The following is a 25,154-nucleotide window of genomic DNA, read 5'->3' as shown; positions in this document are numbered from 1 at the left end:
CCAGACCTAAATAGCCGGTGAAGAGCTTTTCAAGATCGGGCCCTTCCCTACCTCTGGGATCCTATCTTAGATCACCATCCCTTTTTATTCCCCCGACATCATAACTGTTTTCGGACTCCAGACCGTTGCACTTCGGCAGGGACACGCGGCGCCTGGAAGTTTCCATGGCGGCATTCAGAGAGGCCCTCGAGAACTGTCCCACGCTACCTTATTGTTGAGTTGTTTTAGGGCCCGTGTCCATCAGGCCTGAGCGGGAGAGGACAGGAGGGTCGTTTTTCCGCAGTGCTGGTGGGACTCGCGAACCTCACTCATCTTGTGTCACATGCGCACCCGAGGAGACCCGGAGTCATCCTCCCAGTGTCTCCGCCCGGGAAACGGACCAGGCGGTACCTAGTTCGACTCGGAAGAACTGAGCGGGAACCCGCTGCGGCGAGCGGAGTCTGGCGCTCACGAGGCGCAGCGGGACGCGGCATCCGGCCACCCCTTCTCGTGCCAGCGCCCCGCGGCATTTAGGGCCCGCCTACCCCGGGGCGCCGCAGCAGGAGTCGCGGGGAACGAGTTCGTTAGGGCAAAAGCGGGGTACAGGACTGAGGCACGGGGACCCCGCGCGGGTCCGGGCCCCAGGCCCGACGGTGGCAGGTAAGGGGAGTGGGGCATACGCGGCTCGGACGTGCTCCTGGTGTTACAGGCCCCCCCCCCCCAAGGAGAGGCCCAAGTGGTCAGGGGCTGGCTCTGCGGAGAAATGGGGTACAGGCGGCGCCAGGGCCGGGAGCGGCTGTCTCTTCAGGTCCGCCCAGAGCGCGGGTAATGGGCTAGGGTAAGCGCAGGAACACGTCCTCCTCACCACAACCCAGAGCTGGGGACTGCCTTACATACGGCCGCCCCGGGGAATTGATTGCCGCCATTCCCCTCCCCCACTCTGGCGGGTAAGCCGACAGAACGGTTTGAAAGAAGACGCATGCGCATGAAACTAAATCCTAAACCGCGGAGGCTCCAAGTTCAATAATCGCGGGTTGGCGCAGGCGCAAAAAGGCCCAGCGGGGTTTATGGAGGTGGGAGGGGAATGAGCCCAAAACGCATGTGCAAAATAGTGCGCTGGCTGGAGGGGCCCGGCTCCTGAAATTACGCATGCGTCTCAGCTCTGTGTGACTCAAGGGGGCGGTGCGGGCACCTAGCTGCGCGTGCGCAGAGCTTGTTCAAAGGGCCTTATTTAGGTTGCGCAGGCGCTTGCTGGCCATTTCTTCTCAGCCACGCCGAAGTCGTGTGTTCAGGTAAGTGTTTGTCGCTCTGTGTTTGCCGGCCAGGGGCCCCCGAGGGTGCCATTTTTGCAAGGATTGCCTGCCCCCAGAACTCTGTAGAGCCTGGGGGGCCCTGGCAAGGTGCGGGCTGCCGCTTGGAGCCAGGAAGAGCAGGCTGAGTAGCGGCGGGGCCGCCGAGGCCTGCAGGCCGCGTCGACTCTATTGTGTGAGATGTCGGAGGAGGCGGAGCGGAAGCGGCCGCCGCCATTTCCTTGCCTCCACGCTGGCGCTAGGCCAGGGCCCCCTCGGCTTGGGGCAGCGGCCCCTGGTGTCTAGAGTGGCCTCGGGGGCCCGGCCGCTGGCCGGAGGGGTGTTGAGTGTTGGTATCGCCGGGGTTCGGGCGTCCGCACGGGCTCGGGTCTTCGTCGGGCCCCGCGGGCGGGCGGGCGGCTCGAGGGCGGGGGCCAGTCTGTTTTGCCCCATTTCCCGGTCTGACGCTCGTCCCCCGGCTTGCAGTTTGTGTGGACGCCAGGACGCCTTAGGAGACGATGATGTTGGGCACCGAAGGCGGAGAGGGATTCGTGGTGAAGGTCCGGGGCTTGCCCTGGTCTTGCTCGGCAGATGAAGTGCAGCGTTTTTTCTCCGGTGAGTTTGAAGCGGAGGCGGGAGTTCGCTGCTGGAGCCGGCCGGCGGGCGGGAGGTAGGGCCGGGGGGCGGGCGGGTCGGGCTCGGGGCGCCCCCTGGCGGGGCGCGGGCGGCAGACTTTCCCGCTGGGTGGCTCGCGCCTGGCCGTCCGCTGTTACGCAATGGAAATTGCGAAAGCCCCGCCCGCCCGCCCTCCGAGCCCTGTGGGGGGTGGGGGGAGTGCGGCCTCTCCAGCGGATTTTTTGTCCTCTTTGCCTACCCGTAAGCACCCGTCTTCCTACGGCTGTCTTTTCTGAAGGATAAATGGGATTTTTCTCCATCTTGGGAAAATTGTCCAGTTAACTGGGCAGATAATGCTAATAATCTTTTGCGAATCCTTAAAGTACAGCAACTTTCCAGTTTCTGTATGTACCGGAAGCGGGGCTTTTGACTTAATTTGAAATGTTACTAATTTCAAAAAATTTTCCTGATCCAGATAGGGTAGTTGTGAAGAGTTCTTGCTCCACTAGTTCTTGATCTGGCTTACAGTTGAGGACACTGCAGCCCAGGGAAGTTCACTTGTCCACGTAGCTTCTTTCCAGTATGCAGGTTTCCTGAATAATTTTTACCAAAATGTCCTTGTCCACATTGTTAGTGTGAGATTAGAGTGATTCAGCTATATTTGGTAGAAACTTACAGGTTTTGGAAGGACACTTGTAGGATTGACTTACAATCTGAATTTAGCGTTGGTAACAGAAAACGACGTGTAAAATGAGAACCAGGTACACTGGAAGCCACCTTGCAGTGAGCAAGACTGGGTTTGGCTTCAGCTGTGCAGCTTGGAGCATTTTAGCTTGCTAACATTGATCCCCTTTTAGGTGAGTATGGGCCCTGTTATTTAGATTTGCAGGAGAGATTGTATGTTGCTGCTAGTAAGGTAAAACCATCAAGTGCCCCAGACCAAAACTTGAAACCAGACTCAGAAAATGGCATAAAATGAAATTCAGACTTGGATGTTCAATGGGGAGGACTTGGAGATAACTTTGATAAGAAATTGCGTGAAGAAAATCCAATACAATGGGAAGGTGTCCAGGGAATAAGAAAGTTTGGGGGAAGATACGGTTTAAGTACTGGACAGCAGCCCTGGGAGTTGGTACTACAGTCAATCTAGGCTTTGTGGTAGCTTGCTTTGTAGCAGGGAAGTGAACAGGCGTTTCATCTGTATCATCCAGAGGTGGTTTTTTAGTTTTAAATTCTGTATTAACGGTTGTTTTCTTTCCAGACTGCAAAATTCAAAATGGGGCTCAAGGTATTCGTTTCATCTACACCAGAGAAGGCAGACCGAGTGGCGAGGCTTTTGTTGAACTTGAATCAGAAGATGAAGTCAAATTGGCCCTGAAAAAAGACAGAGAAACTATGGGACACAGATATGTTGAAGGTTTGATTTATGTTGCCCTAGTAACAGTAAATAAAATATTAAACACATAGAGCTCTATCTTACCCCTTCTGAATTTTAGGTATTTGACCGCATGGAAATGGTCAGCTAAGGGAGTTTATGGCAGCTCTTCCTAGATTAAAGACCCAGGAAGTCTGAACTTTGTTCTCTAACTTTCCAAAATTGACTAATTCTAAGCACCTTTTTCAGTATTCAAGTCAAACAACGTTGAAATGGATTGGGTGTTGAAGCATACTGGTCCAAATAGTCCCGACACGGCCAATGATGGCTTTGTACGGCTTAGAGGACTCCCCTTTGGATGTAGCAAGGAAGAAATTGTTCAGTTCTTCTCAGGTATGTAGTTGTGTTTGATGCTGAGCAGTGAGTTCTGGCTAGCTTCTGGCAACATGTGATTTAATAGACCTTAAAGTCCATTAGCTTAGGTACTTAAACAGGTATGAGTATATGCAGATGAATTAAATGTTTTCTTCTTCCTGGAGACCTTCAAATAATTTAAGCCCATCTTAAAGGTGGAAATTAAGTACTTCCAAAATGCTAACTTTGCTTGTATTTAGTGTTTGTAGTTCAGAGTAGATCTTTGAGGATTGTCCTCAACAGCTTAACTACTTTCCTCACAATGCTGTTCAGCAAGGTACTTCAAGGTAAAGGTAAGATCCCTTAACCTTAGATTAGTATCAGGTTGTTACTTCTGGCAAGTGCCTGTGTCTTAAGACACATTGGGTCATGGGCCCAGAAATCTCTAATGGTCTGATTCTCTTTGTGGGAGAAAAAAAACTTTTAGGATTGGTTTAGACAGGGAATTATATGAACTTACTAAAAGTCAGTCTAATGTAGGAGTAGTTTGAATATAGTCTAAGTATCTGAAATACATTAAGTGTTTTGAAATTATTCTGGGCCTAAAGTATTTGAATGTTTTTATGCTGAAGAGCTGATAAAATTGCATGTTTAGCAGAATGTTAAATCTTATTTTAAGTAACTATATTAATGTGATAAAGTGGAATTAAGAACAAATCCTTTCATGGTTCAGTGTAGTATGTGATAAAATCTTAGATATGTATCAAGTCCTAATATTTTGCCAGAATTTTTGAAATCAAGTCTGTTCTGATTGTTTTTGTCTAAATTGGTGAGAATTGAATGCTATCTGTCAACGTTAAATATGAACATAATTTCATATCTTCTAGGAAAGTGCTTTAAGCCCTTTTTGTAAGCTTGGGAATGTATCCACGGAAAGGATTTTTCATAGACGGAATTTCCAGAAGTGAATCATAACTACTGTTAGAGCATAAGAGTGCATGATTGTGCTGTGTAGATCAGTTGTTTGTTGAAAGTTTAGATTGTATGTTTGTCAATTATATGACTTAAAGCAATGTTTCAATTTGTATATAAAATGTTTAAATGTGTAATTTTTTTAAAAAGTTGAAGTTCCACTAACTTAAAACATTGAAATATAAAATGAGGTAAAAAGTGTGTTTTAAGTTTAGTAACTGTTGTATTTTAATGCTTGAAACTTGATTAAATTCTTGTGTAATTCTCAACATTATTTTGCATAGATTAGAGTGTTAATTGTTGAATTCTTAATGCATCCTGTGTTTCAAGTGTTTTTTGTTTGTTTTTTTTTTTTGTTTTGTTTTTACATACTATGCCATGGGGTGTGTTAAGAATTGAGTTATACTTTGTAATAATGGAACTTCATATTACTGCAATGCATATGTAAAGAGTACTTGTTGAAAACATACCATTCGCCTAAAGTTAAAATTCTGGTTTATTTAAAGCTATAAGAAGAATCATTTCTGGGCTTGTGATGTTAATATTGCCCCCCTACTGGGGTTATTTGTCCTTGGGTTGAAGGGTTGGAAATCGTGCCAAATGGGATAACATTGCCGGTGGACTTCCAGGGGAGGAGTACGGGGGAGGCCTTCGTGCAGTTTGCTTCACAGGAAATAGCTGAAAAGGCTCTAAAGAAACACAAGGAAAGAATAGGGCACAGGTGGGGATGGATGGTTGGTTGGATTTGTCACTTTTCTTATGGTAAACAGTTAAATCCATATTCTCTCTGCTTAGAAAGAAGAAATCTATTTTCTAGTCCCAATTAATATTTTGCCACAATTTTCAAATTTTCTGTGTAAAGTCCCATAATGCATTGAGATTAAAGTTTAGGTTTTAAAATTGTCCCCAGTTAATTTGACCTCCCTGACAATATTGCAAGATTCCTAATTCTAAACAGTAGAGTTGAGAGACTATGGCTTTAAACAAATGTTAATGCAAACCTGGCTTTAGCTATAATAACACCCACCCAGTAAATTAATATTACCATAAGAAAATGTGATACTTTCTGATCTTGTTTTTAAAGTTGAAATGCAACAAACTTTTTCTTGCTGTATAAATATTCTGCATATGTATTAATAAGCATAGCTTTCAAGAAATTGTCACAAAAGGTTTTATTCTCTTTGCTTGTGACTATTTTTCATTGAAGCATGCGCTTACCTATGCTGATTCCTACTAAAAGCATAGGCCTGGGGTATTATTGGCGAAAGGAAATGTGTAGTGTGGGCTAGACTGTTGGTGGAGGCTGGCTTTTTAGCCCACTTGCTATACATACGGCCAATGGATTTAAGACCTGAAATGTTGAAAGTTGAGTGGAATTCTTTCCCTCCTAAGACATTTATTTCTAGTACTCCTCTCTACCCCTAAGGTTGGGCTGTCTGCCTCTGAGGAGTGAGTTTTACTCTATGAATTTTACGTTAAATCTTAAAATTGAGTGAATTTCTGGTCATTGCCTATGCAAATATAAGAAATCTGGCTTTAAATATTAGTCAGTTTCATGGCTATGACTACATTGTTTTCTTGTGTAACTAAATACTTGTATGAAATGGACTAATGTTCTCTCTCCCTTCCCCTTCCCTCATGAATAATGCTTTAGGTATATCGAAATCTTTAAGAGCAGTCGAGCTGAAGTTAGAACTCACTATGATCCACCACGAAAGCTTATGGCCATGCAGCGGCCAGGTCCCTATGACAGACCTGGAGCTGGCAGAGGGTATAACAGCATTGGCAGGGGAGCTGGCTTTGAACGGATGAGGCGTGGTGCTTATGGTGGAGGTACGTGAGGACATGCAGGCATCATTAGATCTGTTCTCCTGTAACTGTTTTCATTTGGTTGATTGTACTTAATGTCTTTCAGGTTATGGAGGCTATGATGATTATAATGGCTATAATGATGGCTATGGATTTGGGTCGGATAGATTTGGAAGAGGTAAGGTAAGAATTGAATTTCTCAACTGAAGGATGCTTACACTCTCGTCAATCTAGACCTCAATTACTGTTTTTCAGGAATGTCTGATCACAGATATGGGGATGGTGGCTCTACTTTCCAGAGCACAACAGGACATTGTGTACACATGAGGGGATTACCTTACAGAGCTACTGAGAACGACATTTACAATGTAAGTGTAGGATAAATTTACCAGTTGTCTGGTTCAGGATAGCAGTAAAAATGTGGTTCTTAATCTAAATCTAAGTAAGTGAAACAGTAGGTTATAAATTGTGCTTTTTTGTAATGGTAGATCTTTGACTTCGTTCTCTGAAATACCTTGTGTTTAGTTTTTTTCACCGCTCAACCCTGTGAGAGTACATATTGAAATTGGTCCTGATGGCAGAGTAACTGGTGAAGCAGATGTTGAGTTTGCGACTCATGAAGATGCTGTGGCCGCGATGTCAAAAGACAAAGCAAATATGCGTAAGTGTGGTTTTAAGTATCTTGGGGTCTCTCTAACAGATGGTTGAGTGACCAAGGTTTGTGATAAATAGTAAGGATATATGAGAAAAATGCATTCTCCAACAATGGATTAGTTTTTTGGTGTGTGTTGAAAAAGCATGTGGGTTTTAGAAATTAGTGTGATTGTGAAAAGGGGTTTGTGATAAACTGGTCTTTGAAGTATATCCTTAATTGGCAAACTTAAAGCAATTTAGGTGAATGTTTCAGAAGGCTGGTTTTTGAAACCAGTGTAATCAGCTGAGAAGCAGCTAGAATTTTTTTTTTTTTTACCAAAAGTATTGAAATTCACATGTTGTTTAAGAACTTTAAGTGCTTATCTTCTCTTTCACCAACAAACACTTTCAAACTTTTTTTTTTCTCATTTCAGAACACAGATATGTAGAACTCTTCTTGAATTCTACAGCAGGAGCAAGCGGTGGTGCTTACGGTAGCCAAATGCTAGGAGGCATGGGTTTGTGTAAATATCACTTTAGTGTCTTTTTTTAAGCTAACCTTGTATGCCTTTTCTCTCATTTCAGAACACAGATATGTAGAACTCTTCTTGAATTCTACAGCAGGAGCAAGCGGTGGTGCTTATGGTAGCCAAATGATGGGAGGCATGGGCTTGTGTAAATATCGTTAGTTTTTTTAAAAACCAAAACGTTTATATCTATATAAGTCGATTATGTAAGTTAAGTTAATTTATATTTTAATGAGTTTAGCATAATTAAGTTAATCAAAGAGGTTTCAATTTGAATTTTGTGTCTGGCTTATTTAAATTTTTTCCAGTTAAAACTGTTTAGATAACTAGTTTAAAGTAGTTTTGGGGGAGGGGACTGCAGAAACTAGTGAATTGTCTTAAGTATGAAGTAGAAGTTTAAAATGAATATTTAGTTAAAAGCACAAGGTCAGTAAAGTTTTGGGCATGGTTAATTGGGCATAATTAGGTATTCAGTGATAGCCTGTGTATGACCTTTCAAATTATGGGGGGAAAACCCCACTAAATCCATTTAAGCAGTATCCTAAGGTGTTCTCAAAATGCCTCTACTTAGAGAATTGTGGATTTAGTCCTGCTGATGTGCATACTGTTGGCCTTTTGGTTTATAAATGTTTGTTTAGTTCATATGGGTAGAAAGGTAGTTTGGTCGTAGGCAATAGGCAGAAGGAGGCAGAGGGTTGTAGTGATATCAGGTCAAGACTGGAAAAATCATAGACTTAGAATTAACAAGCCCGGTACCATCAGGTACCACATTACATATGGAACAAGGTCCTAATGTTCTCTTAACTTAACAGCAAACCAGTCCAGTTACGGTGGCCCAGCCAGTCAGCAGCTGAGTGGTGGTTATGGAGGCGGCTATGGTGGCCAGAGCAGCATGAGTGGATATGGTAAGTGTGTTTTTTTATGTACTTGAAATAAGTTTTAGGGAGGTTTCTTTAGTTTGGGGAATATGCAGGCACCTTTTTGGCGAAACTGGGTTAATGTTTGCTTTTCATCCAAATGTAACTTTTGTTCTTGATAGCTTAATTTTCAGCACCAGTCATTGGGAGGGGGAAGTGTTCTATATATTAAAACTAGTCATTGCAACTTGGAATAATGTCGAGCCAGCAAACATCTGCCTCCATTTATTAAAAAATTAAACTGTTGATTTTTTTTTTTCTGTCTTTTGATTAGCATTAAATCCATTTTAGATGGAGGGAGACTTTAAAATAGTAGAATGGTGGTTGGGTTTAGGACCGTATTTACTAGTCAGTTTTATCCTAGGATTGCTTTTATTTTTATTTTTTTTTTCAATTGGTCTAAAGAATGGTGATTTTGGTATTATAGTCTTACCCTACAAAATCCTTTTGCAGACCAAGTTTTACAGGAAAACTCCAGTGATTTTCAATCAAACATTGCATAGGTAAATATTTTCTCAAAAAATATAATTTAAATTCCCAATAGCAAATACTGATATGTTGTAATAACACTATTTCTATAGCAGTCAATGGCTCTGACTTAACTCCATGGAGGCTGCCATTTTGGGCACAGTGAGTTGCCTTTAGTCCCAACTTTTGTCGTCTCACTCCCTGCCCACCATCAGTAGGAAAAGCAAGAGACTGCCCCTGTCCTCCCTATTCATATATATGCCATTCGATGGACACATTGTGAATGTTTATGGTAAATTTTTTTTAAAAATGCCTTGCTTAGCTTTAAAAACAACATGAAGTAATTTTGCAATTTTTGAAAAACACTAGTTTTCCTTTAAACTTAATTTTCTATGTTGATCCTGAAGCATCCAGTTAAATGGTAGCACAAGAGTCTGGCAAGTTGGTACTGCAGAGAAAAGGGGTTAATTGAGACTTGTTTGGAGTCGGGAGTCCCCTTTCCCAAACATGCTTCTCGCCACTTGGACAGCAGCCATTTGTACTCGTATACTTTTTAAACTTTTTCTTGGAATGCTATATTTTATTTGGCTGATGATCTGATGATTCTGCTGACTTGTCGCATTGCTCTCTCTGCAGGCAGCCAAGGAGCAGTGAACAGCAGCTACTACAGTAGCGGAAGCCGAGCATCTGTGGGCGTGAACGGAATGGGAGGGATGTCTAGCATGTCCAGTATGAGTGGTGGATGGGGAATGTAACTGATCCTGATCACTGACTCTTGGTCACTGTTTTTTTAAAAGAAACAAAGTTTAACAGTTTTGCAATACAAGCTTGTGATTGATGCTTACTCTAAGTGGAAATCAGGATTGTTTTAAAAGACTTAAGGTTCAGTATTTTTGAACACATCTAGGATGTAACAGCTGAGTAAACTATAACTGTTAAACAATTTTCAGCTTTTTCTCTAGTTCTATTGTAGGATGTACTTAAGCAGCAAGTGTATTTAGGTTAAAGCAGTTGAATTATGTTAAATGTTGCTCTTCTACATTACATTGAACACTGTTGGGATGCATGTTGAAAGACATGCTTTTTTTGTAAAACTCAATATAGGAGCTGTGTCTACAATTGAAAGTGAACACATTTGGCATGTTTGTTAATTCTAGTTTCATTTAATAACCTCTAAGGCACGTAAGTTGAATTTTTTTTTTAAGTTAATGGGGGACTTTGAGAGACGCAACACCATACGTTAGGATTTTGGTCTTGGTGTTTGTATGAAATTCTGAGGCCTTGATTTAAACCTTTCCTTGTATCGTGATTTCCTTTTAGGTGTATTGCGCTAAGTGAAACTTGTCAAATAAATCTTCCTTTTAAAAACTGCACTTTGTCTTGTCTGTGCTTCAGTGTCATGTGGACTGTTTCTTGGTGCTCTCTTCCTGCCTGGGGCATAGGTGACAGTGGCCCACATCTCTGGCGTGGCAGAGAGGCTCGGCAGCCGAGGCTGTTGTGTAGATGTCAGCCGACTCCTCTTCCCTCCGTTGCGACTGAAGGTAAATGTAGGTTTTAGGGACCCTTGTGGAAGGGCTGTGTGTTTGGCCTGGCTGCACAGGATCTAACCCAAAGTCCTTTTGACTGCTAAGCGCTTGCACAAAACCCAGGGAGAGGTGGCACTATTCTACTGCATGATCTGCATGTCCCCAGAGGCCCGTGGCAGGCGTGGCTGAGAAGGGAGTGCCAGAGGCAAGGTGGGGGGAACTCACTAGGTAGGTGATCTTCCCAAGCCAGTGGTGCCTCTGAAGTTTTGCTTACATGGAGCATGGGGGAGGGTTCTAGGAGCTAGCTTATAAATGGCTTTCAAATGGAGTCTTTTGGTCTTATTTTTACTAAAGAACAGGTCTACTTTGGGCAGAATTAATTCCTTACAGTGTCTGAGGTAGACTACCAAGTTGCATTTCTGAGCAAGGACTAGTTTAATTCAGACCTCTGAGTAGCTGGCATGAAGCACCTTTAAAAGGTCATCTCCAAAGTCCCTTCAGTAGATTTACTAAAGACTGAAGCTTAATAAGCCAAATTAAGGATCTGAATCCGTTTTTCACTCGGATAGTACTCGAAGATTCTCCCCTTTGATCTTGGGTGAGATTTCTATGTGTCTGTACATGGCAGTGTTGCACAAGCATGTGCCACAGGGGCCCTGCAGACCCTGCCCTGCTCCATGGCCTCGGCACGCCTGGGGGTACTTCTCTCCTGCGTGGTGGAGGGGAAAGGCCTGCAGTGGGGCTGGAGGTACAAGAGGGTTAGATTTGGCACGTGTCCTGGTTTAGAGCACGCTCCGTTTTGGGAGGCACATCTGAGCGTTTGGTCTTCAGCTGTGTTCTCAACCTAGAACTGCCCCTGGGATCTTGGCAGTGTTGCTCAGGGTCTGTGGAACTGACACATGTTGCATGTTGAGAAGGCCCCAGGAGGTTTCCTTACCTGGGTCCTTCAGCTTCTTTAATATCTGTGTTGAGAAAAGGCCTGTTGGTGGAAGAGGAGAAGAGACTGTTAACTAGAGGCGTGGGGAGGAAGACTGAGTGAGAGCAGAACCATGTGGCTTCTGCAGAGTGAGTCTTGGGCCATTCTGGTGTATTGGAACCTCGTGCTCTGTGGACCTGCTCTGTGGACCTAAGAACCTCCTGGGCGCACTTGCTAGCCGGGACCAGAACCTCCAGATGCTGCTGGGAGTTCACGTTCTCACGTGATCCCTGTCCCTGGGTAATGGCCCTGTGCATGTCCACTTGAGCAGCACTGCCCCAGGCCATCTGTGGTTCCTCGGTACTCAGAAAGATCGTCAGACCACAGCCTGAGGATTCCAAAGTCCAGGGGCATGTCTGATGTGTGAGGAGAAAAGTTCTGTCTCAAGCAGCTAAATAAATACTTGGTTCCTCGCGGCAGAGGGATACCTGTTGGCCATCTGTCGCTTGTGGGTGGGGAAGGGAGGGGAAAAGAAAACTGGTTATGATACAGGGAAGAGCACTGAGCACTGAGTGCAGTGGTGGAAACATCCCACTTACGGAGTTGAACACTCTAGGAGTCAGGTGTCTCCTGCTTGCTTTTCTGTGTGCAGATGAGCGCTAAGGCCCAGAGGTGAAGTGACCTGCCTAAGGCTTCCCAGCAAGCTGGAATCCAAATTGGGTGCACTGAAAACAAGGTACTGACTTCTACTGCTAGACCAGCTGGGGGCAGTGCAGCAGCACGTTTAAGCATTTTTGGAAAAGCTGGGTCCTGGATGAGATTTAAAAAGCTGCTCTAAAGGGGGGGCGCCTGGGTGGCTCAGTGGGTTAAGCTGCTGCCTTCGGCTCAGGTCATGATCCCAGGGTCCTGGGATCGAGTCCCACATAGGGCTCTCTGCTGAGCGGAGAGCCTGCTTTCCTCTCTCTCTCTCTCTCTGCCTGCCTGTCTGCCTACTTGTGATCTGTCAAATAAATAAATAAAATCTTAAAAAAAAAAAAAAAAACTGCTTAGAGGAAGTGACGGAAGGGGTCTCTGGCAGCTGCTCTTAATGCCATGTTCTTCCTGCTTCGATGGGGAAACCAGCCCAGAAGGAAGATGGCTTTGGAGCTGGGCCTACAGATCCTGGGACCTAACCTTCCTGAGCCAGGCGGTGGGTCAAAGCCCACGAAGGGGTGAGGCACTCGGCAGTGAGCAAGGGGAGTTCACCAAGGCTCCACAGACGGACAGACAGACTAGTCTGGACAGCACTATGGCACTAGTTTTGGTTCTTTCACCTGAACATTCAAGACCTGGACCCATCAGGTGGGGGTGAGCATGCATGGAGTTGGTTTCCACAGCTGACCAGTGCCTGTCCCAGCACTGCTTGGAAAAATGGCTGCCTGGCAGGTAGCTTCCCACAGGTATCTCCACCTGGAGTGCGCCAGACGAAGCTCTGTCGTCCTCTGGGTCAGCTTCCTGTGGCTAAAGGAACACCTGAGCCGAGTGGAGGTAAGCTCACTTCCTCTGTGCCTACTGGTGGGGTAATGGCCTGTCCTGACATGGGGGACATGGGGTGGGTCTGAGGCCTCCTGCAGAGACTGATATTTTCTGCACCAGAGTGGAAAATAAAGGATTTTATTGCAGATCTTGAGATGCATTCACAAGGGTGTGACATGGCCAGACTTGGAAGCAGGGAAGGCACAGTGTGGGGGGTGGGGTGGGAAGAGGGGCACGGGGTGCTCACTACACTAGTGCACCTGCTGGAAAACCACTCAACTGTGTGAAAAGTGAAAAATGACAGTAGCAAAATCCTGAAGTTACATGGGAGCCAAAGCTGGTGATCCGGCCAAGGGAGAAGGAAAAGTTTCGATCCAGGTGCTCTGGAAGGGTGCATGCCTCCCTGGCAGACCCTGCGAGGAGTGGAGTCCTTCCTGCGATTCCCTCTGGCAGCTGACTTGCCCAACCCTCGTCAGTCCCCATCCGCTCCCGGGGACCCCTCCTACGCTCAGGAGCCAGTGGAAGAGCAGCGCTGCAGAAGCAGGGTGTGGCAGCTGTCGCAGACGCGCACGGGCCTGGGGTAGGAGGGCAGGGCCAGCTCATTGCTGGAACACGTGTTGCAGAAGATGTGGCCACAGTGGCGGCAGTGGTGCTGAAGGACATAAGACAGGCAGTCAGAGTGGGCCAGGTGCCTCTGTTTGCCTAACACCCTTAGAATCCTTCCCCAAGAAGCTGGGGTCCATTGGTAAGAGGTTCTTGTAGACTTTGGCTCCTCCATGTAGAGTGTGGGTAAAGGATGTGCAGTTAAGGCCCTAAAATGCGTCTTACCCAAACTGCTGCACGAAGAGCCCTGCTTCACTCCCTGTCATCCCTGCCCTTGCTGGAAACTCAAGTTTCCGTGGCCAGTGCCTCCTGCTGGGCGAGGCTGGTTTTGTGCAGGCAGTGCAGAAGCCTTAGGCATGGAAGAGAAGAGACCAAGTGGAGGCAAGCATCCACATAGCTTCTGCCAACTGGCCAGTAGCCAACAGGCAGGACCCTGGCCAGGCCATTCAGGTGCGGGGACTGTGAGGCCCCAACCTCCAGAAGCCCTTGGGCACACGTGCCTGATCTCAAGAGGCCGCCTCAGGAGGCGGTTTCCACCTCTGGACCTTCTGTGAGGCACAGGCCAGGATCGTGGAGTCTTCCTTCTTTTCCAGAGAGGCCTGACAAGACGCAGACAGGGAGAATGCACAGCCACATGGTGCGGGGTAGGGTACTTTGTGGGCTGTACAGGTTTCCAATTTTGCTAGGTATCTGTGTCCTGCTCCTGTTCTGCCCAGCTGGTCCATCAATGCCCCAAAGCCGGGTGCAAGACCTCCTGCTCTGGAACCGGAAGGCAGAGGCCGAGGCCCTGGGGACACGGGATCTGCCCAGGTTGCCAGGGAGCTCTAGGTGCCACATGGATGCCTGTCCTGAGACCTGTCAACCACAGGTTCTCTGGATTGTTTTTGCCTAATTTAACCAGGTTTTGGTCCTGTTGCTGACAATGAATCTTCATATTCTGTATGTGAGCAGCTCCAACTCCCAAAGAAATCTGCCCATCCTTGAAAGGACGGACAAGCTGGGAAGCCATCCATGTGGGCCGGCAAACCAGCAAGTGCCATGGTCATGCAGTGGCCCTGGTCCCACGGGAAAGGGGAAGGGTGGAAGGCCTCCCCAGAGGCCGTGTGGGAGCTGGTGCAGGGCCACCCCATGTACCTTCCTCCGGGAGATGGAGAACTCCTTTTCACACTGTTTACAGTGCGTGGCTTCATCATCCTTCAGCCAGGTATGGCCCTGTGGGGGGAAGACCACAACAGAATTCCATTTTCCAGCTTGGCTCTTGACGGCCCCATAGCCATGTTCTGATTGCCCAGATCGCATGGGGGGGTGGGCTGGGAGGCCCTGGTCCACATGCTAAGCCCCCACCCCTCAGCACAATGTGGGGAGGTGGGACCGGAGGCTCTGGAGAGCTTTCTAAAGGACAGGATGGGCCATTTACTCAGCCGGAGAGACTGGGCGCCCAAAGGGGCCAAAGGCCTGATCAGCTTTTCTGGCTCCTTGGCATCTGGTGGCCATGGTGACAGAGTGACCTTACAAGCTGTGGCACAAAGCCCGACAGCTTATCCCTGTGGTGCTGCTGGCTGTTGCTGTCTGACACATCTGGGCAGGGCAGGGATGGAAAACATGCTGCTCACAGCAGTTCCGTTCAAGTTTTCCAGATACAAGGCAGGGGAAGTGAGTGCAGCCAAGTTCACGTCCAGGCTGCTGCAAGGGGCTAGGACAGTCCACCATCCCCGACTGGGCGGGTGCTAGGGTCTCCAATCCAGCGGAGAGCGGACTTCCCTGTCGCAGGTGGGCTGTCCCTCCTCTCTGAACTGCCCCCTCCTCTCCTGTTTGCTTCCCCAGCAGGCCAGTCTGGTGCTCGCACCGGGTGACCTAGTCCACATGTTCCTGCTTTCCCTGGGTGGCAGGCATCCTCACGAACGAGGCCCTCACCTGCAGGGAGAGGTCTCATGCTCCCTGCTTAAAAATCCCTGGGTTTCTTCAGCCACTTTTCGCTCCCTTCACTTGGGCACCTGTGACCTAGGCCTACTGTCCCAACTAGGGCCGAGAGGCTGGAATCAGCACCAAGGCTCCCGGCTGGGCCCCACCGCCGTCAGTGTCACCCGTCCCCGGGTCCCATGGCTCTGAGCAGCATTTTCGGATGCCTCTGGGGCACACCCTTCCCTGACTCCGGAGAACCTGGGCACCCAGGGCATTAGCGTGAGCTCTCTAAGCCGGGGGCAGGGGTTCTGAGGCCGACAGGGTTAATAGTCCAGTACCTTTAGCGCCTTGTTCACTTCTTTGATGTCTTCCATCTTGAGCTTTGACCTTATCAAAAAAAAAAAAAAAAAAAAAGATGATGATTTATGGCTGTGAGAGGCTCTCGAAATCGGCAAGCCCACTGCCACTGCTTGACTAGCTGGCTTGGGGAGGGTGACCGGGAGCAGGACAGAGCAGCCCTGCACAGGAGCTGTTCCAGAACATGCTTTCTGCCTTTTACCATCCCAGTCACCTCATCATGTTGGCTCACGTCTGCTGTGCTCTGAGGTGGAGCCTGTGGACCAAACAGGGTCCCAAGACAGACTGTTGAGCCTGCAAGGTTTAAAAATTAAGACTTTGAAGTAGTTACAACCATTTAAAAATTGGAAGGGATGCCTGGGTGGCTTTGTTAGGTGTCTGCCTTCGGCTTAGGTTGTGATCCCGAGGTCCTGGGATGGAGCCCCGTGGCAGGCTCCCTGCTTCGTGGAGAGTCTGCTTCTCCCTCTCCCTCTCCCTCTGCCGATCCCTCTGCTTGTGTTTCCTTCTTGCTGTCAAAGAGGTAAATAAAATCTTTAAATATTAGGAGTAATTTCCTAAAAATCAGGTTCCTGGCTTCTCTGGGCCACCATTCCTGTGTGGGACATGTGCCCAAAGGGGCCGCGGGGGCTCCCCTACAGCAGGCACCTGAATCTGCAGGGCTCCCCCCACCCCTTCTGGACTGTGTGCTCCTTCTAGAACAGTCCTGCTTTGACGACAGGCTCACTTGTTCTTGCTCCATTCTTGTTAGGGGAAGAACAATTCCTTACTTGTCCACCTAGAACACAGGCCCGAGCATGGTCTACACTGGCGGAATTAAACCAGAGAAAATGAAAACTTTATGTATTTGCAGTCTGGGTGATGTCAGCCTAAACTGTCACTGGATCAACCGAAGGGTCAAAGTGGCAGGGGTCTGAGACACAGATAAGATTTCCAGGTGAGGACTGGGAAACTGAGCATGGGGGCCTTTGGTCCACCCCAAGCAGCTCAGAGACAGGCCTGCGGCCTGACAGGACTAGAAGCTGCCCGGGGGGAGACACTGGAGGACCCCAGGTCGAGATGGCAGCCTGAATGTGCAGGCAGGTACCTGGAGAAGAAAACCTGGGAAGGATCTGGATGCTGCCCAGAGAGAGAAACTGGGCAGCTGCGTCTAGCTGGTGGAGGGATCTGGGGAGAGGCCTGTCCTTCTGTCCCCTGGTGTTGGCTTGCAAGACGGAGAGAAGAGAGCAGGAGGCAGGGAGGACGCACCAAGAAAGCTCGTTGGGGATCCCCGCCCACGTCACAGTCCTCAACACAAGCCCAGCCCAGTCTGACGGATATGCATGCTGCTGCATTGTGTTTCTAGCCACTTCTCTGTTGGTCCCCGTGTCTGGCACCCGAATCTTCTGGTCACAGGCCCCACGGGACCCCCATCTCTCCAGTCACTGTGTTTGGGGCAGAAGCCAGAACAGACTCTGCTCGGGGCCAGCCACCCGTGAGGGAGCAGCAGACAAGACGGCAGAGGAGGAGGGAGAGACTGAGTCCCGATAGCTTTTTGTGCCTTGAGACAGTCTGAGTTGGATCTCTGTCCCTCTGCAACTAGGACTCCTGACTCCTAAGGAGAAGAAAGCTCTCCAGTGGCTCTGAAAACACAAGCATCAAACAAATGAGCAAATTCTACAATCTGCAGTGTGACCTATCGGACTGGCCAGAGCAACCTGGCAGGACGGGAACCCCGGGGAGGGCGATCAGGTCAAAGTAGAGACAAGGACCGAGGTCTGTACTCCTTCAGCAGCACCCAGCAGGACAGACAGACAGATGCTGGTGGGCACAAATATCCAGAAGGGGAGGTGGTGACTACTTCCACTACAGCAGGTGGAAGCCCCCTCGTCTGACTGTGGGCTCAGCGAGCACCCTGCTGCCGTCCCCCCGACTCGCCTAGGTCCTAGAGGCTGATCTAGTGAACAGGAAGGCTCACTAGAAGGGACTTCCTAATTCATTAGTTCAACTGGCACTGTGTCTCCAAGGCCTCACTTCCCGGGGGGTGGCCCTTGAACACTTGGCCGGCCTCCTGCCTGACCACAACCCCCCACTACCCCGGAACAGCAGAACTTGGTTTGCGCAGGCTGATGTGATTCTGGCCAGGGGCCAGGTCCCGTGGTCATGATGCAGGTGGCAGGGGAGGGGGGCGGGCTTCTTACTGGCTGAGGTGCAGGCCCATTTCTTGGAGGGCTTGTTCCTGCTCCTCGCAAACCTTCTGCAACTCCACCTTCTCGTCCTGGAGATCCCGCAGCTCCTAAAATCAACCAACCAGAGGCCTGACACACTCATGTAATTGCAGCAACAAGCAGGTCAGAATGTTTTTCAAGAGCAAAAAGCAGTTTTTGTTGTGTTAATCTCATTCAAGCCAGGGTTATTTCATGGATTACTTCTCCCTAGCATGTTTCTCCAGAATGGGCACCTGCAGAAGGGACAGTGACATGGGACAGGAGAACAGCTACGTGCAAAGCAGTCACCTGCACAGGACGACGAAACCCCTGCCCATCTGAGTTGCTATTAAAAGGCTGTGTAAACAGAGAACAGCTTCAGAACACACATAGAAGAGCCTTATGCAGAAGTGGGGGACACCTGCACAGTGAAGGCTCATTTGAATAAACGTTTTGGAAAGGACTGGTTGAAACTTCTTGAGAATGAATGAACGAGGCTGATGAAGGCCAGGATGTGGGAGCTCATGCACTGAGACCAGGTGCGTGTGTGGGAAGTGAAGCTCGCATGCTGATAAACACTGTAATCTGGGGCCAATGACCCTTGAGAACACAATCTGGCAAGGGCCCTGACAAAGACCCAGGACAGTGATTTGGGGTTCAGGGCGGATGACGGGTAGCAACAGGGCTTAGGCCTGAGTGGTGGGCGCCATCTCTCCCAACTGCCCCCTAAGCCTTCTGCCCCAGAGCCTGGAGACACAGGAGCACAAGGGCACCCTGACCATGTCACATGTGTCGTTTCTCGTGCGTACTTCAGGGCGGAGGCGGGGTGGGGGGTGTGTGTACAATTCAATTTGTTGACCAAAGTGGAATTTTGAAGTGGAATAAAGAAGGCAAGATGCAGAGCTTTCTAGAAGTCCTCTTCTGCCCTCCATTTTTCCTCCCCTCTCATAGACTGAGAGCTCTTGAGGAATGTCTCCCCTCCCCAGTGGTCTCCACCCCTGGGCCACTGGGCTCCCCCGGGAGGGGCTATTAGACATGTTCCCACACATCTAATCATGTGGGATCAAAGGCTCTTTGTGCACCCATTCAGACCACACAGCAGTACCCACCACCATGTTCAACACAATGTAATCTCCAAGGAGCCTCCACAGGTGTGGGGATGGCGTGCCGGTCCTACCGGGAGAAGTTGCGGAGGCCAGACACACCCGGGGCAGCCCAGGCCTTAGCTGGCTCCCACCAGCACTGTGGGCACCTCCTGCCTTCAGGGGAGACCTTGCAGCCTGGCTGGGTTCCCCGGGAGGCCTAGTTCTGTGAGCAGACCAAGATGCCACTCTGGGTCCCCAACCCCCTTGCACTCTCTGAAGCTTTGCCACTGGTTCCAAGCCTCGCCTTCCCCAGAGGACTGAGGTGACTCCAGGGAGAGACGAGACTCGGGTCTCGTCTAGGGTAGAGGTAGGCTTTTGGTTTACTTGGCTTCCCAGGGGTGGCCCAGGACCAGGACTGGATGGCTCTGGGGAACCAGGATACCCGACCCTGGGCAGAGTGGCCAAGCCACTCTGAGGGAAGGTGTAGACTGGCACTCAGAAAGCGCTCGTGCTTACTGCTCCCCTCTTGTGAGCCCCCCCACCCCCAGGAGCTGGTGGACTGTCCTAAAATGAACCGGCTCCGCCAGCTTCCTTCTGAGTTCCGGAGCAGATCCAAATCCCTCTGCATGTCTTCGGGGGTCCGCAATCAGTCTGCCCACCCGCGGCGGCAGCTCCCAATGCCTTCCTCCTGTGTCTGCCACGACTCAGCCTCACAGCCCTGCTCTTTGCTCCTTCACCGTGACAGACCCTCATGCTTCCTGCAGTCTGCCTGAGCCGTCCCTTGCTCGCCTCTCCGCACAGCTGGAGAGCTGGTCCCTTGACTCCGTCTCCCTGGCATGGTTCCCGGGCCACTGCCGCCACTGCGGGGTGTCTCCCTGTTTTATTCTCCCCATTGCACTGCTCCCTGAGTGGCTAGTGTGCACACACCATCTGCCTCAAGCAGAGGCCCACAGGGTGGCTTTGGCTGTGCTGAGGGGCCTCCATGTGGCCCGGGGCTCCTGGAGACGCCAGCAGCTCTTTCCCTCTCCCGACAGCTGCCTTACCTTTTTTAATCCTTCCACTTGCTGTAGTTCTGCTCGGAGTAGAGAAGAAGTGTCTTTCTCCTGCTGTAATTCTCGCTGAAGAGCCTGTCTCTGTTCTTTTTCTGATTTCAACTCTTTCTCTAGACTCGAGCTGTTTTCCCAAAATGATCTCGAGTTAGTCTTAGTGGGAGAGGTGTGTGGAAAATGCACAATGTCCAACCCAGTTCTCTGCCCGGGAAATGGGGCATTGACAGGAATCAGAAGTGCCACACATGCACCTAAACCTGTCACGGGAGCAGGGAACCCACACACCCTCTCCGGCAGGGCCACCTGCCCCTCCAGAGGGAAGACCAGGACCCCATCAGGGGGAGCAGTGGGCATGCACTCGATAGCACGTGAGCAGACAAAGGAGAAGGGTCTCAAAACACTAGTACCACAGCAGGGGGATCCTCTACCAAGGTGGAGACCTGAGGGGAAAGACTGCAAAATGTCTTCTACTTTTTCCAACGTAGGGGCGGCTCCCACTGGAGGGCCGGGAGTGGGGGCAGGAGAAAGCTCCCGCACTCCTCTCACCAGCTGAGTGGCCCTGGGACGTTCCCGAACCCCCTGAACCAGCACTCTCACTTAAAAAAGGGGGACACAGGCATTTCTCTTCACGGGGCCTGATATACCCCCTGATTCCAGCCTCTGTAGGGGTAAGCTCAGGAGGGACTAGGCCTGTGCCCAAAAGTGAGCTGCCCCCTCCGCTCCCCCAGGCCCAGCCCCACCTACCACTGCTCATGCAGCTGGGAGAGCTGCTGCTGCAGCATGCACGTCTGGCCGCCCAGCTCCTGCTGCAGCTTGTGGCTCCGCTCCTCCGCCCCGCGACGCGCCCTCTCTGAGAGCTGTAACCTGCACCCCAAGAACCAGGTCTGCGTGAGAAAGGAGCTACCCTCGAGGCTGAGGACAGCACACATTCTTGTGGCTGGGGTTTGAAATACACACACAGTAAAACTGTTCCAAGTTTTTAGCGCACGGAGAGACTCGTGTAACCACCGCAGTGGTCAGGAGCGATCTGGGGACAACGGCGCCAACAGCGCCATTAGCAGGAAAGCTCCCTAGTGCTGCCCTCTGGAGTCACCCCTAAACCCTGGCAACCACTGTGATACTCTCTGATACCATGGCTTTGTCTGTTCAAGAACGTCCTAGAAATGGAATTATGCCTCATAAAACCTCTTGAGCCTGGCTTCTTTCACTCAGCACGGTCTCTGAGGTCACTCCAGGTTTGTGTTGGTGGCTCATTCCTTTGGATGGCTGAGTTCTACTCCATGGTATACGGTGCCAGGTTGTTCTTCCTTCAGCGATGAAAGACATCCAATTCGCTTCTAGTTTTGGTAATTCAATGAACAGACCTGATCTAAACCTCTGTGTGAACATCAGCCTTCACTCATCTTGGGCACACACCCAGGAGAGGGGCTGTGGGGTCCTCTGGTAAGGGGATGTCTAGCTTTAAGAGACTGTTCTCCCGGGTGGCTGTACCATTTGGTAGTCCCGTCGGTACTGCAGGGGTGTTCTGGTCACTCTGGAGTCCCATCGGCATTCAGTGTTGTCGCTGAAGAGATACTTAGCTGTTCTAATAGGTGCACAGCAGCCACCCACCGTGACTGTAACACGCACGTCCCCTGGAGGGGGATACTGAACGTTTTTGTGTGCTGGTTTGCCATCCGTATGTCCTTTTTGGGGAGGTGTCTGTTCAAGCCTTTTGTCCACTTTTAAACTGGATTGTTTGTTGAGTTCTGAGAGCTCTTTATACCTTCTGGATACAAGTACTTTGTCAGATATGTCATCTGCAAAAGTTTTCTCCCAAACTGTAATAGGTCTTTTTATTCTCTTAACTGTGTCTTTCACAGAACAAAGCTTTCACATTTTGATAAAGTCCAATTTATCAAAATTTTCTCCCATGGACCCTAGGCTTTCATGTCATGTCTAAGATCTCTTTGACTAACCCAAGGCCACAAACATTTTCTCCGACATTTTCTTCTAAAAGTTCGAAATTTTAAGTTTTCCATTTAGACCTATGATGCATTTCCAGTTAATTTTTGTATAAGGCATGAGGTATAGAATGAGATTCATATTTTTTTGCTTATGAATGTCTGACTGTTCCAACATCATTTATTAAAAAGACTTTCCTTGCTCTGCTGAACTGCCTTTGCACCTTTTTAAGAAAATCAGTTGCCATATTCATGTGAGTCTGTTTTCAGACTCTTGTGATCCACTACTGACTGATGTGGAAATGTGACTGTGATAAGGACCTCACTGTATTGGTATGATCCCACCTACAATATGATACAGGAACCCAAAATTTATTACGGGAATACACACTTAGCGCTGGGAATCAGCCCCTTTCAGCAAGACTAGGATCCCAAAGGACCATCACCCCAAGCTGTCTGTACTTCTGAGAGAGGTTCCAGGTCCAGAGAATATCCCTACCTTCTAGGGAATATCTGTCAGGGGGACTGATTACCTTTCTTCCATCTGTTTCATGCTGGACATAACTTGGTTGTTTTTTTCTTCGAAAGATGTGATGGCTTCATCCTTCTGCTGTAAACAGCTCTCTGCACTCTGCCAAGGTAAGGAAAAGGGGTCACACTCTGCCACTCCCTCACCACCTTACGTGCTCAGGATTATGAGCAGGTGTGATTTCACCCTGTACTTTCACAGCACTTTTAGGAGTATTTCATTAGTTGCTGCTCTTCCCCACAGCCCTGGAAGACAAACTGGGTTAAGTGCCCAGTTTTATCAACAGAAAGAAAGGAGCAGAAGGAAGTAGTGAGCTCTCCTCTATGAAAGGTCCATGTTCCTTTTTTTTTTTTTTTTAAAGATTTTATTTATTTATTTATTTATTTATTTATTATTTTTTTTTTTTTTAAAGATTTTATTTATTTATTTGACAGAGAGAAATTACAAGTAGATGGAGAGGCAGGCAGAGAGAGAGGGAAGCAGGCTCCCTGCTGAGCAGAGAACCCGATGCGGGACTCGATCCCAGGACCCTGAGATCATGACCTGAGCCGAAGGTAGCGGCTTAACCCGCTGAGCCACCCAGGCGCCCTATTTATTTATTTGACAGAGAGAAATCACAAGTAGATGGAGAGGCAGGCAGAGAGAGAGAGAGGGAAGCAGGCTCCCTGCTGAGCAGAGAGCCCGATGCGGGACTCGATCCCAGGACCCTCAGATCATGACCTGAGCCGAAGGCAGCGGCTTAACCCACTGAGCCACCCAGGCGCCCTTTTTTTTTTTTTTTTTAAAGATTTTATTTATTTGACACAGAGAGGTAGAAATCATAAGTAGGCAGAGAGACAGGCGGGGGATGGGGGAAGCAGGCTCCCTGCTGAGCAGAGTGCCCGACACAGGGCTCAATCCCAGGACCCTGGGATCATGACCTGAGCCGAAGGCAGAGGCTTAACCCACTGAGCACCCAGATGCCCCTCTGAGTTCCTTTTCAAAAAGGAACTTCAGAGTGGGATCTGACAGCGTCACTGAGCTGTTCACACATGCCCAGCGCACATGTGAGTTCTCCAGCCGTGGCAGGGGTCGCTAGCCCCCCTTCTCTAGGCAAAGGGAGGGTCAGAGAAAACGCCGGGTGGGGAGACTGGCGCACATGCTGGGGCAGCACGTTCACACTTGCGACAATGTGACTTCTGAATCCAGGTTTTAAGCCCTGCAGGTACTGAGGGACCAGGCAGGGCAAAAAAGCACCATGTTCCTATGTGACTACAAGAGACTCTTTTAAAAGAAAAAGGGTACAGAAAGGCTAAAGACAGAAGGAAGTCCTAATAAATTCCCAAGAAAACATATTCTTGGACAGTAACGTGATACAATTAGACATTAACAACGAAAGAATGACTAAAAACAACTCGTATCTTGTTAACAAAACTAAATGGCATATCACTAAAGCTACTGAGCTAAAAACATAAACCAAAGGAAGGATTATGAAATACTCAGAAGTAAAAGCTAATGAAAACGCTATGCAATACTGTATGGTACTGAAGACGCACGTAAGGTGTGTTTTAACTTTCTACACCACTAAGAAAGAAAAACCTGTTACCTGGAACATGTCAGGCATTGACTGTGAGGTGTACCTAGATTTTAGAGATGCGAAGATGTGAAAAATGTGCTTCTTAGATGATATTTTTGTTAGAATTTGAGGACGACATCTAAATTAGCATCTGTAGGTAATTTTTAACTTTAAGTAGCATTTCTGTTATTTATTTTTATTTTTTAAGTAAACTCTTCCCCCTGGCATGACCCTGAGATCAGGAGTCACATGTTCTACTGAGCCTGCCAGGCATCCCCAAATGACATTTTTTTTTTTTAAAGATTTTATTTATTTATTTGACAGAGAGAAATCACAAGTAGATGGGAGAGGCAGGCAGAGAGAGAAAGAGAGGGAAGCAGGCTCCCTGCCGAGCAGAGAGCCCGATGCGGGACTCGATCCCAGGACCCTGAGATCATGACCTGAGCCGAAGGCAGCGGCCCAACGCACTGAGCCACCCAGGCGCCCCAACCCAAATGACATTTTTTATTTTTAGGGGGGAAGCTAACACAGATGAGCTAAGCATGCATTTCAACAGCCAAAAAGGAACTAGAAAGAAAACCCAAAGAAGGCTCTCCTGGGTGGCTCAGTGGCTGAGCATCTGCCTTCGGCTCAGGTCATGATCCCGGGGTCCTGGGATGGAGTCCTGCTTTGGGCTTCTGGCTCAGCAGGGAGCCTTCTTCTCCCTCTCCCACTCCCCCTGCTTGTGTTCTTTCTCTCACTATATCTCTATCAAATGAATAAATAAAATCTTAAAAAAAAAAGAAAACCCCCAAAAATCAGAAAGAATATAATAAAAGGAATGCTGGAAATCAACAGAAGACATGGATCAACAGTGCAGAGTATTAGGGAAAAAAGGTGGTTCTCTTAATTACTAGAGAAGACACACTTCCGGCAAGAATAAAGATAACAAAATGCAAGTAAGGAAACCTTGCACGAAAGAGTTTTAAAAATATTGTAAAAGAACATTATCAACAACCATGAGCTAAAACATTTGAGAACCTAAACAAGATGCATTTTGGGAAAAATACACCA

The 25,154-nt window shown here is 48.6% G+C and overlaps 2 protein-coding genes across 11 annotated transcripts in view; one reads left to right on the top strand and one right to left on the bottom strand.

The window, feature by feature from the left end:
* The first annotated feature begins 614 nt into the window (after positions 1–614).
* Positions 615–10,311, top strand: HNRNPH1 (heterogeneous nuclear ribonucleoprotein H1). 8 transcript variants are annotated; one of them, XM_045069291.1, is made up of 14 exons: positions 1,116–1,271; positions 1,755–1,883; positions 3,145–3,300; positions 3,508–3,651; positions 5,167–5,305; positions 6,239–6,417; positions 6,500–6,571; positions 6,628–6,761; positions 6,919–7,054; positions 7,461–7,520; positions 7,612–7,671; positions 8,366–8,458; positions 8,924–8,973; positions 9,575–10,311. In XM_045069291.1, the coding sequence occupies exons 2-13, from the start codon at positions 1,787–1,789 to the stop codon at positions 8,971–8,973; spliced, it is 1,320 nt and encodes a 439-aa protein (XP_044925226.1). In that variant the 5' UTR covers positions 1,116–1,271; positions 1,755–1,786; the 3' UTR covers positions 9,575–10,311. The 8 variants fall into 8 exon arrangements, with proteins under 8 accessions (XP_004759075.1, XP_044925226.1, XP_012915151.1 ...); XM_004759020.3 differs by having other exon boundaries at positions 1,117–1,271; positions 7,612–7,701; XM_004759018.3 differs by lacking the exons at positions 1,116–1,271; positions 8,924–8,973 and adding an exon at positions 615–639 and having other exon boundaries at positions 7,612–7,701.
* Positions 10,082–25,154, bottom strand: part of RUFY1 (RUN and FYVE domain containing 1) — a 67,521-nt gene continuing 52,448 nt past the window's right edge. Inside the window, exons 12-19 of one of the 3 annotated variants that reach the window (XM_045069289.1) lie at positions 22,551–22,648; positions 20,819–20,938; positions 20,069–20,198; positions 17,935–18,029; positions 15,739–15,787; positions 14,633–14,710; positions 11,402–11,443; positions 10,082–10,473 (exon numbers count right to left, since the gene is read on the bottom strand). In XM_045069289.1, coding sequence (XP_044925224.1) covers positions 11,420–11,443; positions 14,633–14,710; positions 15,739–15,787; positions 17,935–18,029; positions 20,069–20,198; positions 20,819–20,938; positions 22,551–22,648 — 594 coding nt within the window. In that variant the 3' untranslated portion in view covers positions 10,082–10,473; positions 11,402–11,419. Of the gene's footprint in view, positions 11,444–13,017; positions 13,548–14,632; positions 14,711–15,738; positions 15,788–17,934; positions 18,030–20,068; positions 20,199–20,818; positions 20,939–22,550; positions 22,649–25,154 lie in introns of those variants that run through there. The other 2 variants (XM_004759016.3, XM_004759015.3) reach the window with 2 other exon arrangements.

The sequence above is a fragment of the Mustela putorius genome, unplaced genomic scaffold (genome assembly GCF_011764305.1).
Source record: "Mustela putorius furo isolate JIRA1106 unplaced genomic scaffold, ASM1176430v1.1 tig00003923_pilon_pilon_pilon, whole genome shotgun sequence".
Classification (NCBI taxonomy): Eukaryota; Metazoa; Chordata; class Mammalia; order Carnivora; family Mustelidae; genus Mustela; species Mustela putorius.
The sequence above is the reverse complement of the archived record's forward strand: the minus strand, read 5'-3'. Positions and strand labels throughout refer to the sequence as shown.